Source organism: Pristiophorus japonicus, chromosome 15, assembly GCF_044704955.1.
Source record: "Pristiophorus japonicus isolate sPriJap1 chromosome 15, sPriJap1.hap1, whole genome shotgun sequence".
Classification (NCBI taxonomy): Eukaryota; Metazoa; Chordata; class Chondrichthyes; family Pristiophoridae; genus Pristiophorus; species Pristiophorus japonicus.
Window position 1 is genome coordinate 178,345,497 of NC_091991.1, and position 16,132 is coordinate 178,361,628.

The following is a 16,132-nucleotide window of genomic DNA, read 5'->3' on the forward strand; positions in this document are numbered from 1 at the left end:
ACATCAGTAGTCTTTGCCTTGTTTGCCAACAGTATAATCCAGGGAAGGGAGTCCCCTGTGATTGGGGTAAGACGCCCCTACCAGAAGGTCCCTTTGAGACCTTGCAGTTGGACTACATTGACTTGCAAAGGGTTCAGTGTTACAAAAATTGTGTTAGTAATAGTAGATGTGTTTAGCAAATGGATTGAAGCCTACCCTACCCTGGACAATAAGGCTCAAACTGTTGTTAAGTATTAATGAGGGAAATTGTTCCTAGATATGGTATCCCAGCTCGACTGATGACCACCTATGTTCTTTCTCTGACATAGGCTCTGCGACTAGCTCACAACCAGTTTCGAGAGGCTCACCTCGACCTCCCAGTTTTACCCGAAATGTCCCTTGTGGCACCAGGGAAGTATGTCCTGATTAAGAAATGCATTCGGAAGGGATTAGAGCCATGATGGGAGGGGCCTTTTCAGGTGTTACTCACTACCCCCACTACAGCCAAGGTTGAGGGGGAAAGTGCCTGAGTTCACCTGCACCACTGCAAGCTCACCACCCTCTAACAAACCTATTTTACTGGTTATTCTAATTCCTGTTTCTGTTCCAGATTTCCTCTTCTCCATAGCTGAACAAGGCCATCTCTAGCGGCGTCCTGATTAAAAGAGTGGGTCCCGAGGAGACCAGTTTGAACTTTTACCTGTAGTGATAGACAGCCAGCTACAACGACGGTGACCTAAGAAGAGAGACGGGAAAACTGAACTCTTTTAATCAGCAAAATAATTGGATTATTTATCTGAATCCTGAGCCGTAAGATGAAACCATGTCTGTTTGACACAGTCTATATTGATATATGACAGTTTCGGCGCATGGGAAAGGAAACAGAGGCGAGAGCTCCATGTAAACACCTTTTTGTATGTGTCTAATGTTTATGCGCAAAATGGGCACTTTTCTAGATGCTGGGTGTGTTCCCATATCCCTATACATTCCAAAGGGGGAATTCCTTTGCGCCCTGTTCCACTGACCCTAACTGAGACTGTCAGATGGATTCAGAGCCAGACTATCACATCCTATCTAATGCATGGGGCAATTATTCTCATCGTAGTAATAATTACCTGTTGTCTGATTGTTGGTTGCCTTAACCTCTGCTGTAAAGTAATGATGGCAAGGTTAGCAAACCCTCTTGTGGTCAAGGGCTCCCGGGTTATGATCCAACGAACTAAAGAACGACTCGACAATAACAACAATATGATTCAGGAAATAGAGTGTGAACGGATGAATGCAATACTCCTAGAATGATCCTAAATGTTATCATAGAATGATAAAAGAGGGGAATGTGGATATGTGATCTGGATATATGGAAATAAAGACAGTGAAGTGAACTGGATATATGAAAATGTATAAGCCATGGAAAAATAACTAAGAGAATGTCAGATTGCAAATAATACAACATCAGCAAAATTAACAGATTTTCTCAAGGTTTTTTAAGTTACTAATCATGCCAGTATAAATTGTGACATGAAATGGATATATGGATAAATGAAAATACAACATCAGCACAATTAGCAGAATTGCAAGGTTTCAGTTAGTAGTCACGCCAGTAAAATTGTAACATTTAGAGGCAATGCCTGAGCTTTAGTAAAAAACAGCCCATATAGATGTCGGCTCATGAGTGGACAAAGGAAAGGAAGGATCAAAAGGGATAGGCTGAACTAGGATGTCAATCTAATTGTATCTTGTTATCTATTTTCAAAAATGTATAACTGTCGTCGCTTTACGATGTAACTTCGCTTGTCCGTAGGAAGTGTGTACGCTCTATCGAGAGAGTATACCTTCTGTCTGATAAGTCTCGGCCGATAAAATAAAGACTGCTTTGTTTAAAGCACAATCGGTATTCAACTCAGTGATTTCACTGAACCAGATTGAGAGAAAAGAACTCAGAAATCAACATTGTGTTAGGGAAATTGATGGAATTGAAGGCCGATAAATCCCCAGAGCCTGATAGTCTGCATCCCAGAGTACTTAAGGAAGTGGCCCTAGAAATAGTGGATGCATTAGTGATCATTTTCCAACAGTCTAGCGACTCTGGATCTGTTCCTATGGACTGGAGGGTAGCTAATGTAACACCACTTTTTAAAAAAGGAGAGAGAAAATGGGGAATTATAGACCGATTAGCGTGACATCAGTAATGGGGAAAATGTTGGAATCAATTATTAAAGATGAAATAGCAGCGCATTTGGAAAGCAGTGACAGGATCGGTCCAAGTCAGCATGGATTTATGAAAGGGAAATCATGCTTGACAAATCTTCTAGAATTTTTTAGGGATGTAACTAGCAGAGTGGACAAGGGAGAACCAGTGGATGTGGTGTATTTGGACTTTCAAAAGGCTTTTGACAAGGCCCTACACAAGAGATTAGTGTGCAAAATCAAAGCACATTGTATTGGGGGTAATGTATTGATGTGGATAGAGAACTGGTTGGCAGACAGGAAGCAGAGAGTAGGGATAAATGGGTCCTTCTCAGAATGGCAGGCAGTGACTAGTGGGGTGCCACAGGGCTCAGTGCTGGCATGCCAGCTATTTACAATATACATCAATGATTTAGATGTAGGAATTGAGTGTAGTATCTCCAAGTTTGCAAACAACACTAAGCTGGGTGGCGGTGTGAGCTGTGAGGAGGATGTTAAGAGGCTGCAGGGTGACTTGGGACAGGTTAGGTGAGTGGGCAAATGCATGGCAGATGCAGTATAATGTGGATAAATGTGAGGTTATCCACTTTGGTGGCAAAAACATGAAGGCAGAATATTATCTGAATGGCGGCAGATTAGGAAAAGGGGAAGTGCAACAAGACCTGGGTGTCATGGTACATCAGACATTGAAAGTTGGCATGCAGGTACAGCAGGCGGTGAAGAAGGCAAATGGCATGTTGGCCTTTATAGCTAGTGTATTTGAGTATAGGAGCAGGGAGGTCTTAATGCAGTTGTACAGGGCCTTGGTGAGGCCTCACCTGGAATATTGTGTTCAGTTTTGGTCTCCTAATCTGAGGAAGGACTTTCTTGCTGTTGAGGGAGTGCAGCGAAGGTTCACCAGACTGATTCCTGGGATGGCAGGACTGACATATGAGGAGAGACTGGATCGACTGGGCCTGTATTTACTGGAGTTTAGAAGAATGAGGGGATCACATAGAAAAATATAAAATTCTGACGGGACTGGACAGGTTACTTGCAAGAAGAATATTCCCGATGTTGGGGAGGTCCAGAACCAGGGGTCACAGTCTAAGGATAAGGGGTAAGCCATTTAGGACCGAGATGAGGAGAAACTTCTTCACTCAGAGGATTGTTAACCTCTGGAATTCTCTGCCACAGAGAGTTGTTGATGCCAGTTTGTTAGATATATTCAAGAGGGAGTTAGATATGTCTCTGACATCTAAAGGGATCAAGGGGTATGGAGCGAAAGCAGGAAAGGGGTACTGAGGTGAATGATCAGCCATGATCTTATTGAATTGTGATGCAGGCTCAAAGGGCCGAATGGCCTACTCCTGCACCTATTTTCTATATTTCTATGTTAACTCTCGCAGCTTATAATATCATCTTGATGGGTCACTGGCTTACAACACACTCCAGCCTGTGTTATTTACGTCTATGTTCATCTATATTTGTAGTAAATGCCTACAAACTTTTTACCAATTCCATGTGTTAACAAACACCCATACTGCTGGCATATATCACTTAGAACTTTGAACTCTAGTTATACAGGTTGTTTTGCCGCAAGCTGTTTTGCAGTTCGCTTCAAAGGAAATGGTGTAAATTATTAATCTGAAATGTCACTGTTATGCATCTGAGTTCAAGTACTTTCGCAGTACAGAAGGATATTTGCTCAGTGAAAATACTTTGATTTTAATTGAAGTTACTAAATGCCTTTTTAGTAGCTGGAAAACCAGTTTTAGTTTAGTGTAGTTCAATACATTCTTCAGTCCTCACCACCTATGTACCACTCCCCAGAAACAGCACAATTATGTAGCAGGAATAAATCAAGCAGTAACCTACTCCAAATAAAGTTTAAAGAACAGAGGACACAAATGGAGCTGTGCCCTCATAAAAATTACTGACTACTGATGAAAGGGCAATGGCTCAACGTTTGACATTTGTGAGGGAGGCGAAGAGTCACAAATGTTAATTCCCTTTGTAAAGCTAACAACCCCAGATAATTGAAAGGGATGCAGCTCATTGGTTCAATAAGACTTTTGAAGCCATCCCTCCACATGTTTAAATCTTTAATTGTTCAGGTTATTTTAACCAAGTATTATAAATCTGATAGTTGTAGACAACTGACCCTCAACCTTATGAGAAGCTCTCTGAAAATACCGATTTTCTAGTTACCAGATGGTGGGTGATTTGGCGCCCTTGGAAAAGGAGCACTACAAGAATGATTCCTAGCTTAAAGAACCTCAGCTACTAAAGGACCTTGGCCTGTTTAATTTTAAGCAGCGTAGACTTCGAGGTGACATGATAGAGGTCTATAAAATAATTAAAGGGCTGGACAGCATCCCTATTGATACATTATTCCAGTTTAACAGATAGGCAGTATCGAGGAGGCGGCGACAGTCCGGAGTCGGAGGCCTATAAAAAGGCCGCGAGTTCAGGAGTTCGGGCAGCGCGAGGAGGAGGCGACAGTCCGGGGTCGGAGGCCTATAAAAAGGCCGCGAGTTCAGGAGTTCGGGCAGCGCGAGGAGGAGGCGACAGTCCGGGGTGTATGGAGGCCTACAAAAGGCCGCGAGTTCAGGAGTTCAGGCAGCGTCGAGGAGGAGGCTAGCCGGTGCAGCTACAGGGAGAAGGCAAAAAAGTAGTAGAAAGAAATAGAAAGGTGCCGTCACACCCAAGAGGGTAAGTGATTGGCTGGTGATTGGTGAGTAGTTTTTCTTTTTTCTCTTCTATAACAGTGAGTAAGCTTTAGCATTGTTGTTGCCAATTTAAGTGTATCTAAGGGTTAAGTCATAGCAGGAGAGCTCGGTCACGTGATATGCTCCTCCTGTCCTCCTGTACCATGTGGGAACTCGGGGACACTTCCGGTGTCCCCGACGACTACGTGTGTGGGAAGTGTATCCGCCTCCAGCTCCTGACGGACCGCGTTGCGGAGTTGGGGCTGAGGGTGGATTCACTCTGGAGCATCCACGATGCTGAGAATGACGTGTAGCGAGTTGGTCTTACTGCAGGTGAAGGGTCCACAGCCAGATAGGGAATGGAAGACCAGCAGGAAGAGCAGTGCAAGGAAGGTAATGCAGGGGTCCCCTGCGGTCATCCCCCTGCAAAACAGATACATCGCTTTGAGTACTGTTGAGGGGGATGACTCATCAGGGGAGGGCAACAGCAGCCAAGTTCATGGCACTGTGGCTGGCTCTGCTGCACAGGAGGGCAGGAAAAAGAGTGGGAGAGCGATAGTGATAGGGGATTCAATTGTAAGGGGAATAGATAGGCGTTTCTGCGGCCGCAACCGAGACTCCAGGATGGTATGTAGCCTCCCTGGTGCAAGGGTCAAGGATGTCTCGGAGCGGGTGCAGGACATTCTGAAAAGGGAGGGTGAACAGCCAGTTGTCATGGTGCACATTGGTACCAACGATATAGGTAAAAAAAGGGATGAGGTCCTACGAGACGAATTTAAAGAGCTAGGAGCTAAATTAAAACATAGGACATCAAAAGTAGTAATCTCGGGACTGCTACTAGTACCACGTGCTAGTCAGAGTAGGAATCGCAGGATAGCTCAGATGAATATGTGGCTTGAGCAGCGGTGCAGTAGGGAGGGATTCAAATTCCTGGGGCATTGGAACCGGTTCTGGAGGGGGTGGGACCAGTACAAACCGGATGGTCTGCACCTGGGCAGGACCGGAACCAATGTCCTGGGGGAGTGTTGGCTAGTGCTGTTGGAGAGGAGTTAAATTAATATGGCAGGGGTTGGGAACCAATGCAGGGAGATAGAGGGAAACAAAATGGAGACAGAAGCAAAAGACAGAAAGGAGATGAGTAAAAGTGGAGGGCAGAGAAACCCAAGGCATAAAACAAAAAGGGCCACTGTACAGCAGAATTCTAAAGGGTCAAAGTGTAATAAAAAGGCAAGCATGAAAGCTCGGTGCCTCAACGCGAGGAGTATTCGGAACCCAGGACAGGGCTCTGAGCTAGTTAGAGTGGGTGAGAGCTCAGATGAACAGGACCCCAAGAAAGAATGCAAAAGGCAGGAGGCAACAGAGCAGAGTAGCACTGGGGTAAGTGTAAACCACAAGGTGATAGGAAGGGACAATATGTATGAATATAAAGGGGCTGCAGGAGGGGTCAAAACTAAAAATCATGGTTTAAAAACTAGTATTAAAACACTCTACCTAAACACACGCAGCATTCGAAATAAAGTAAATGAGTTGACGGCACAAATCATTACGAATGGGTATGATTTGGTGGCCATTACAGAAATGTGGTTGCAGGGTGGCCAAGACTGGGAATTAAACATAAATATGGGTATCTAACAATTCGGAAAGATAGACAAGAAGGGAAAGGAGGTGAGATAGCTCTGTTAATAAAGGATGCTATCAGGGCAGTTGTGAGAGACGATATTGGCTCTAATGAACAAAATGTTGAATCATTATGGGTGGAGATTAGAGACAGTAAGGGGGAAAAAGTCACTGGTGGGTGTAGTTTATAGGCCCCCAAATAATAACTTCACGGTGGGGCGGACAATAATCAAGGGAATAATGGAGGCATGTTAAAAAGGAACGGCAGTAATCATGGGGGATTTTAACCTACATATCGATTGGTCAAATCAAATCGCACAGTGTAGCCTTGAGGAGGAATTCACAGAATGCATACGGGATTGTTTCTTAGAACAGTATGTTACAGAACCTACAAGGGAGCAAGCTATCTTAGATCTGGTCCTGTGTAATGAGACAGGAATAATAAACGATCTCCTAGTAAAAGTTCCTCTCGGAATGAGTGATCACAGTATGGCTGAATTTGTAATACAGATTGAGGGTGAGGAAGTAGTGTCTCAAATGAGCGTACTATGCTTAAACAAAGGGGACTACAGTGGGATGAGGGCAGAGTTGGCTAAAGTAGACTGGAAACACAGACTAAACGGTGGCACAATTGAGGAACAGTGGAAGACTTTTAAGGAGCTCTTTCATAGTGCTCAACAAAAATATATTCCAGTGAAAAAGAAGGGCGGTAAGAGAAGGAATAACCAGCCATGGATAACCAAGGAAATAAAGGGGAGTATCAAATTAAAACCAATGCGTTTAAGGTGGCCCAGCTTAGTGGGAAACTAGAAGATTGGGAAAATTTTAAACGACAGCAAAGAATGACTAAGAAAGCAATAAAGAAAGGAAAGATAGTTTACGAAAGTAAACTTGCGCAAAACATAAAAACAGATAGTAAAAGCTTTTACCGATATATAAAACGGAAAAGAGTGACTAAAGTAAATGTTGGTCCCTTAGAAGATGAGAAGGGGGATTTAATAATGGGAAATGTGGAAATGGCTGAAACCTTAAACAATTATTTTGCTTCGGTCTTCACAGTGGAAGACACAAAAACCATGCCAAAAATTGCTGGTCATGGGAATGTGGGAAGGGAGGACCTTGAGATAATCACTATCACGAGGGAGTAGTGCTGGATAGGCAAGTCCCCTGGTCCTGATGAAATGCATCCCAGGGTATTAAAAGAGATGGCGGGAGTTATAGCAGATGCATTCGTTATAATCTACCAAATTTCTCTGGACTCTGGGGAAGTACCAGCGGATTGGGAAGCAGCTAATGTAACGCCTCTGTTTAAAAAAGGGGGCAGACAAAAGGCAGGTAACTATAGGCCGGTTAGTTTAACATCTGTAGTGGGCAAAATGCTTGAAGCTATCATTAAGGAAAAAATAGCAGTACATCTAGATAGGAATAGTGCAATCAAGCAGACGCAGCATGGATTCATGAAGGGGAAATCATGTTTAACTAATTTACTGGAATTCTTTGAGGATATAACGAGCATGGTGGATAGAGGTGTACCGATGGCTGTGGTGTATTTAGAGTTCCAGAAGGCATTCGATAAGGTGCCACACAAAAGGTTACTGCAGAAGATAAAGGTACACGGAGTCAGTGGAAATGTATTAGCATGGATTGAGAATTGGCTGGCGAACAGAAAGCAGAGAGTTGGGATAAATGGGTCCTTTTTGGGTTGGAAATCGGTGGTTAGTGGTGTGCCACAGGGATCGGTGCTGGGACCACAACTGTTTACAATATACATGGATGACCTGGAAGAGGGGACAGAGTGTATTGTAACAAAATTTGCAGATGCCACAAAGATTAGTGGGAAAGCGGGTTGTGTAGAGGACACAGAGAGGCTGCAAAGAGATTTAGATAGGTTAAGCGAATGGGCTAAGGTTTGGCAGATGGAATACAATGTCGGAAAATGTGAGGTCATCCACCTTCGAAATAAAAACAGTAAAAGGGAATATTATTTGAATGGGGAGAAATTACAACATGCTGCGGTGCAGAGGGACCTGGGCGTCCTTGTGCATGAATCCCAAAAAGTTAGTTTTCAGGTGCAGCAGCTAATCAGGAAGGCGAATGGAATGTTGGCCTTCATTGCGAAAGGGATGGAGTACAAAAGCAGGGAGGTCCTGCTGCAACTGTACAGGGTATTGGTGAGGCCGCACCTGGAGTACTGCATGCAGTTTTGGTCACCTTACTTAAGGAAGGATATACTAGCTTTGGAGGGGGTACAGAGACGATTCACTAGGCTGATTCTGGAGATGAGGGGGTTACCTTATGATGATAGATTGAGTAGACTGGGTCTTTACTCGTTGGAGTTCAGAAGGATGAGGGGTGATCTTATAGAAACATTGAAAAAAATGAAAGGGATAGACAAGATCGAGGCAGAGAGGTTTTTTCCACTGGTCGGGGAGACTAGAACTAGGGGGCACAGCCTCAAAATACGGGGGAGCCAATTTAAAACCGAGTTGAGAAAGAATTTCTTCTCCCAGAGGGTTGTGAATCTGTGGAATTCTCTGCCCAAGGAAGCATTTGAGGCTAGCTCATTGAATGTATTCAAATCACAGATAGATAGATTTTTAACCAATAAGGGAATTAAGGATTATGGGGAGCGGGCGGGTAAGTGGAGCTGAGTCCACGGCCAGATCAGCCATGATCTTGTTGAATGGCACAGCAGGCTCAAGGGGCTAGATGGCCTACTCTTGTTCCTAATTCTTATGTTCTTATGTTATGTTCTTATGTAGGAGAGGACCTTGAGACGCGAGCTTAAACTTTATAAGAGCAGGAATAGACTGGATGTTCGGCAGTTCTTCTTTTCCCAGATCGTAGTGAGCCTCTGGACTACATTGCCGGTTGGTGCGGTGAGTGCTGACCCACTACCTCCAAAAGGGAGCTAGATTGATTCCTGATTGGGGCAGAGATCACATCATATAGATAACACATGGTCCATGTGACCTCCTGGTTTTCATTGCCCGAGGGGATCGGGGAGGAAATTTCCAGAGTATTTTTTTCCCTTGTTGGCCCTGGGATTTTTTGGGGATGGGTGAGAAGATGTGCTTAGCCATGATGGTCTGGCCATCATGGTATGGGTTGGCTTGATGGATCGGATGATCTTTTCCTTTCGTCAAATTTGTACGTACATATACTTCTTACCAATAGTCAAGTTGGTTACTTATGGTAAAGTTTTGTATTATTACAGTTTTAAAAAATATATTTTGATAGAGTAACTCATCATCATAGGCAGTCCCTCGAAACAAGGATGACTTGCTTCCACGCCAAAAAAAGGATGAGTTCACAGGTGTTTCGAATGAAGGACCCAAACTACATCTTGAAGGGTGGAAGATGCCTGTGCGTTGATTTTTTTAAACGTGTGGTGGCCGTTGCACACCAGCCACCACACGGGCTTGACAGAGCTAGGTCTTGGTTCAGTGGCAAGGATTACCCAAGACGATTGGAGACCAGCCCTGCTGCACGAACCTAGTGCGCACACACATCGCAGTGTGGGCTGGCCCGTGCTGCCCCTGGGCCCCCGGCCCCGAACTCACACCTCCCCTGGGCCCTGATCACATCCCTCCACAGTCTCTCGCCGCTCCTTCGCCCTGACCTCGCCGCTCCTGCTGTATCTGCCCAGGCACCAATCACCGACCTGGAACTCGCTGACGTCACTCTTCCCTGCCGTCGCCCTCCTGCACCAGCTCGCGGTGCTCCCCTGAAGTAGCATGTCTCCACGCTGCTCCCAGGCCACCGCACCTCCGCTCCTTTTATGTCCCCGACCTGCCGCTTGTGTTCTCACGCATAATATCGAGTAACTTAGGAGAAATTCTTTCCAGTGGCATAAGGGTCAGTAATTGGCAAAAGAACCAGCAAGATGAGGAGACATTTTTTTACGCAGCGAGTTGTTGTGATTTGGAATGCACTGCCTGCAAGGGCGGTGGAAGCAGATTCCCTAATAACTTTCAAAATTGAATTGCATATTAGAAGGGGGGAAATTTGCAGCTTTATGGGGAAACAGCAGAAGTGGGGGTCTAATTGGATCAAAGACCGACGCAGGCGCGATGGACCGAATAACCTCCTTCTGTGTGATTAGAAATTTGTCTCTGGCGGTGGCACAGAACTGGCGGTATCGGATCGGCCGCCAGTTATACGCAACGCCTGTTATTCAGTTCCACTGCAGTCAATATCAGGCGTTGCGTATAATGGGCGGCCGATCCGATACCGCCAGTTTTGTGCCGCCACCCGAGATAAATTTCGAGCCCAGATTCTACAGTCGGGTAATTCATCGGTTGGTTCAAATTGCCGCAGTAACTGCGCACAAAACACTAAAAAAAAATACCGTCTTCTCCTCGCTCTCTTACTTCATGCACCGTTTCTCTTCAGTTGACGGGTTTTCAACAATAACCGCGCGCCCATGATTTTTCGCCATCGCGCGACTTTTTTCCCCCCAACCGTTGTCGCATGCGCACTCCGCAATAATCGCAGCAACCGGCGGTCTGCGCATGCCCAAACCACAGAAGCGGCGGCTTGCGCACGCGTCGGTTTTTGGCGCGCTTTGTTTTGGTGGCTGTCCGCGGGTATGGCGTCGAGGGCCCAGCACGAAGCGAGACGGCAGCTGAATGCAGTAGAGGTTACTTTTCCGCTCACTTTAGATGATCATCTTTAATCTCAGATCATCTAGGGAAGGGCAATAAGCGTAGCCTCGCCAGCGTCGCCCAAATACTGAGAAGAAACATATTTTTAAAAAGCTTCAAGCGATGACCCGTTTCCGACTGTAATCGCCTTACAAGTCCCCCAATACAAGTGCAGTCTCTCACATCTTGCAGCAAATATCCCAAACAGTTCTCAATTGGTGGCACAAAACATGAGCAGAGCAAAAAGGAAAGTGTGTGTGCACGGAACAGTTTGCTTTTTCTCGCCTTGTGGATATTTTCACCCAAGGGTCTCTCAGTGAGAACATGCCCAGCAAAGTCTTCTTCCAAATGCTTCCCAACCAAAACCTTCACCTATTTATGTCCCCTCAATGTCAAAGTAACATGGAAGTCTGCAACTGCAAGAGGCAGATTGAGAAATGTAAGTTTTTGCTGGGTCTTCAAAAGAGAATTGAATAAATACTTGAAGGAGAAAAAAAATGCAGGGATATAGGGAAAGAGCAAGGACTAACTGGATCGCTCTTCGAAAGAGCAGACTTGATGGGCCGAATGGCCTTCTGTGCTGTACTATTCTATGGTTCCAGGTAAGGGAGCAAGTTTGACCTAAACAGGAGTTGCCGGTGATGGTTGTGTGTGCTGATGTGAAATTGAACCTTTTTTAAGTGCCGTAGATTGACTGCAAAATTAATTCAATTAACTGGACTTTGTTTGAATTGAGGAAATGGCTAAGTCATTAGATATATCTTGTCTGCCACCTATCTGCTCATTCTGCTAACCTATCCATACGATTACATTGGATAAATGGCACAGAAACAGGCCATTCGGCCCAACCAGTCCATGCCGGTGTTTATGTTCCACTCGAGCCTCCTCCCGTCTTTCCTCATCTAAATCTATCAATATAACCCTCCATTCCCTTCTCCCTTATATTCTTGTCTAGCCTCCATTTAAATGCACCTATACTATTCACTTCAACCACTCCCTGTGATAGCGAGTTCCACCTTCTCACCACTCTTTGGGTAAAGATGTTTCTTCTGAATTCCCTATTGGATTTCTTGGTGACTATCTTATATTGATGGCCTCTAGTTATGCTCTTCCCCACAAGTGGAAACATTCTCTCTATATCCACTCTATCAAAACCTTTCATAATTTTAAAGACCTCTATTAGGTCACCCGTCAGCCTTTTTTCAAGAGAAAAGAGATCCAGCCAGTTCATCCTTTCCTGATATATATACATACCCTTGCATTTCTGGAATCATCCTTGTAAATCATCTGTGCACCCTCTGCAGTGCCTCTATATCCTTTTTATAATATGGCGACCAGAACTGTATGCAGTACTCTGTCTAACCAAAGTTCGATACAGGTTTAGCATAACTTCCCTACTTTTCAATTCTATACCTCTAGAAATAAATCCTGGTGGGTGGTTTGCTTTTTGTTTTTAAATGGCCTTGCTAACCCGTGTTGCAACTTTTAGTGATTTGTGTATTTGTAATCAGTGATCCTTTTGTTCCTCTATCCCAGATAGACTTGCATTCTCCAAGTAATAAGTGACCTCCCTATTCTACCTACCAAAATGCAATACCTCACATTTATCTGTGTTGAACGTCACCAACTTTATGACTATTCTGCAATTGTATTAATGTCTTCCTGTAATTTGTTGCAGTCCTCCTCAGTATTGACTATCTCCCCCCCCCCCACCACCACCATCAGTATGGTGTCATCCGCGAATTTAGAAATTGTGTTTTTGATTCCAAAGTCTAAATCGTTCATGTAAATTGTGAGTGGTCCCAGCACTGATCCTTGTGGAACACCACTACCCATCTTCTGCCATTGTGAATAACTACCTTTTACCCCTACCCTCTGCTTTCTGCCTTGAAGCCAGCTAACTATCCATTCTGCTATTTGTCCCCGACTCGGAATGAGTGACCATAATATGGTTGAATTTCAAATTCAGTTGGAGTGAGAGAAAGTTGGTTCTCAAGCCAGTGTCCTAAGCTTAAATAAAGTGGACTACAAAGGTTTGAGGGTAGAATTGACTACAGTAGACTGGGAAAATAGACTAAAGTATGGGACGGTTGGTGAGCAGTGGCAGACATTTAAGGAACTATTTCATAACTCACAACAAAAATATATCCCAATGAGAAGGAAAGACTAAGAGAAGGGTTAGCTAAGGAAATAAGGGAGGGTATCAAATTGCAAACAAAGGCATACAATGTGGTCAATACTAGTGGGAGGCCAGGGGATTGGGAAATTTTTAAAAGCCAGAGAGAACTGTTATATTTGTGGACTTGTATTTACTCTGTACAGCCACCAGAGGGCTCATTCCCCAGAATCCCAAGGGATCCCATAGTCCCTTGGGAGCACAGATATTTAAGAAGACTTCACAGGTTGGAGAGGCACTCTGGAGACCTGCAATAAAAGACTACGGTCATACTTTACTTTGAGCTCACAGTGTTCAGTCTGACTCTTTCTCCATACACAACAAGAACGACTAAAAAAATGATTAATAAGAGAGGGAAGATAGATTATGAAAGTAAACTAGCACGAAATATAAAAACAGAGTTTCTACAGGTACATAAAAAAGAAAAGAGTGGCTAAAGTAAATGTTAGTCTCCTGGAAGATGAGACTGGGGAATTAATAATGGAGAACAGGGAAATGGCAGAGTCGTTTAACAAATATTTTGTATTGGTCTTCACTGTAGAAGACATTAAAAACATCCCAATAATCAAGGGGTTATAGGGAGGGAGGAACTTAATACTATCACTAATGAAGTAGTACTAGGTAAAATAATGGACTAAAGGCGGACAAGTCCCCTGGACCTGATGACTTACATCCTAGGGTCTTAAGAGAAGTGGCAGCAAAGATAGTGGATGCATTGATTTTAATCTACAAAAATTCCCTGGATTCTGAGGCGGTCCCAGCGGATTGGAAAACCGTAAATATAACGACCCTATTTAAAAAATGAGGCAGACAAAAAGCAGGAGACTATAGACCAGTTAGCCTAACATCTGTCGTTGGGAAAATGCTGGAGTCCATTATTAAGGAAGCAGTAGCGGGACAAAAGCATGATTCAATCAAACAGTCAACATGGTTTTATGAAAGGGAAATCGTGTATGACAAATTTGCTGAAGTTCTTTGAGCATGTAACGAGCAGGGTGGATAAGGGGGAACCAGTGGAGGTGGTATATTTGGATTTTCAGAAGGCATTCGATAAGGTGCCACATAAGAGGTTACTGCACAAGATAAAAGCTCACTGGGTTGGGGGTAATATATTAGCATGGATAGAGGATTGGCTAACTAACAGAAAACAGAGTCGGGATAAATGGGTCATTTCTGGTTGGCAAACAGTAACTAGTGAGGTGCCGCAAGGATTGGTGCTGGGGCCTCAACTATTTACAATCTATATTAATGACTTGGATGAAGGGACCGAGTGTAATGTAGCCAAGTTTGCTGATGAAACAAAGATGGGTGGGAAAGCAAATTGTGAGGAGGACACAAAAAATCTGCAAAGCGTTATAGGTAGGCTAAGTGAGTGAGCAAAAATTTGGCAGATGAAGTATAATGTGGGAAAATGTGAGTTTATCCACTTTGGCAGAAATAATAAAAAAGCAAATTAGAATTTAAATTGAGAAAAATTGCAAAGTGCTGCAGTACAGAGAGACCTGGGGGTCCTTGTGCATGAAATACAAAAAGTATGCAGGTACAGCAAGTAATCAGGAAGGCAAATGGAATGTTAGCCTTTATTGCAAGGGGGATAGAATATAAGAACATAAGAAACAGGAGCAGGAGTAGGCCATACGGCCCCTCGAGCCTGCTCCGCCATTCAATAAGATCATGGCTGATCTGATCATGGACTCAGCTCCACTTTCCTGCCCGCTCCCCAAAACCCCTTATCCCCTTATCGTTTAAGAAACTGTCTATTTCTATCTTAAATTTATTAAATGGACGGCCCCTTATTCTAAGATCATGCTCTCAAGTTCTAGTCTCCCCCATCAGTGGAAACATCCTCTCTGCATGCACCTTGTCAAGCCTCCTCATAATCTTATACGTTTCGATAAGATCACCTCTCATTGTTCTCAATTCCAATGAGTAGAGGCCCAACTACTCAATCTTTCCTCATAAGTCAACCCTCTCAACCCCGGAATCAACCTAGTGAATCTTCTCTGAACTGCCTCCAAAGCAAGTATATCCTTTTGTAAATATGGAAACCAAAACTGCATGCAGTATTCCAGGTGTGGCCTCACCAATATGCTGTATAGCTGTAGCCTTTATACTCTATCCCCTTTGCAATAAAGGCCAAGATTCCTTTGGCCTTCCTGATCACTTGCTGTACCTGCATACTATCTTTTTGTGTTTCATGCACAAATACCCCCAGATCCCGATGTATTGTAGCACTTTGCAATCTTTCTCCATTTAAATAATAACTTGCTCTTTGATTTTTTTCTGCCAAAGTGCATGACTTCACACTTTCCAACATTATACTCCATCTGCCAAATTTTTGTCCACTCACTTAGCCTGTCTATGTCCTTTTGCAGATGTTTTGTGTCCTCATACATTGCTCTTCCTCCCATCTTTGTATCATCAGCAAACATGGCTACGTTACACTCAATCCCTTCTTCCAAGCTGTTAATATAGATTGCAAATAGTTGGGGTCCCCACTAGTTACTGATTGCCAATCAGAGAATGAACCATTTATCTCGACTCTCTGTTTTCTGTTAGTTAGCCAATCCTCTATCCATGCTAATATATTACCCCCAACCCCGTGAACTTTTATCTTGTGCAGTAATCTTTTATGTGGCACCTTGTCAAATGCCTTCTGGAAGTCCAAATACACCACATCCACTGGTTCCCCTTTATCCATCCTGTTCATTACATCCTCAAAGAATTCCAGCAAATTTGTCAAACATGACTTCCCCTTCATAAATTAATGCTGGCTCTGCCTGACCGAATTTTGCTTTTCCAAATGTCCTGCTACTGCTTCTTTGAATATGAAAGCA

The 16,132-nt window shown here is 43.9% G+C and overlaps 2 protein-coding genes across 16 annotated transcripts in view; one reads left to right on the forward strand and one right to left on the reverse strand.

Annotated features, from left to right (window-relative positions):
• LOC139281277 (tumor necrosis factor receptor superfamily member 13B) overlaps positions 1-10,951 on the reverse strand; it is a 99,228-nt gene extending 88,277 nt beyond the window's left edge. For 7 of the 13 annotated variants that reach the window (XM_070901376.1, XM_070901375.1, XM_070901373.1 and 4 more), the window contains exon 1: positions 10,847-10,951. The gene's annotated coding sequence lies outside the window, so the exon portion shown is untranslated. Of the gene's footprint in view, positions 1-679; positions 716-10,824 lie in introns of all 13 variants that reach the window. The other 6 variants (XM_070901374.1, XM_070901367.1, XM_070901372.1 and 3 more) reach the window with 3 other exon arrangements.
• Positions 10,952-11,055: 104 nt separating this feature from the next.
• The window catches only part of LOC139281279 (myosin phosphatase Rho-interacting protein-like), a 226,944-nt gene continuing 221,867 nt past the window's right edge, over positions 11,056-16,132 (forward strand). For 2 of the 3 annotated variants that reach the window (XM_070901379.1, XM_070901380.1), the window contains exon 1: positions 11,056-11,721. In XM_070901379.1, coding sequence (XP_070757480.1) covers positions 11,617-11,721 — 105 coding nt within the window. In that variant the 5' untranslated portion in view covers positions 11,056-11,616. The remainder of the gene's footprint in view (positions 11,722-16,132) is intronic. The other variant, XM_070901381.1, reaches the window with a different exon arrangement.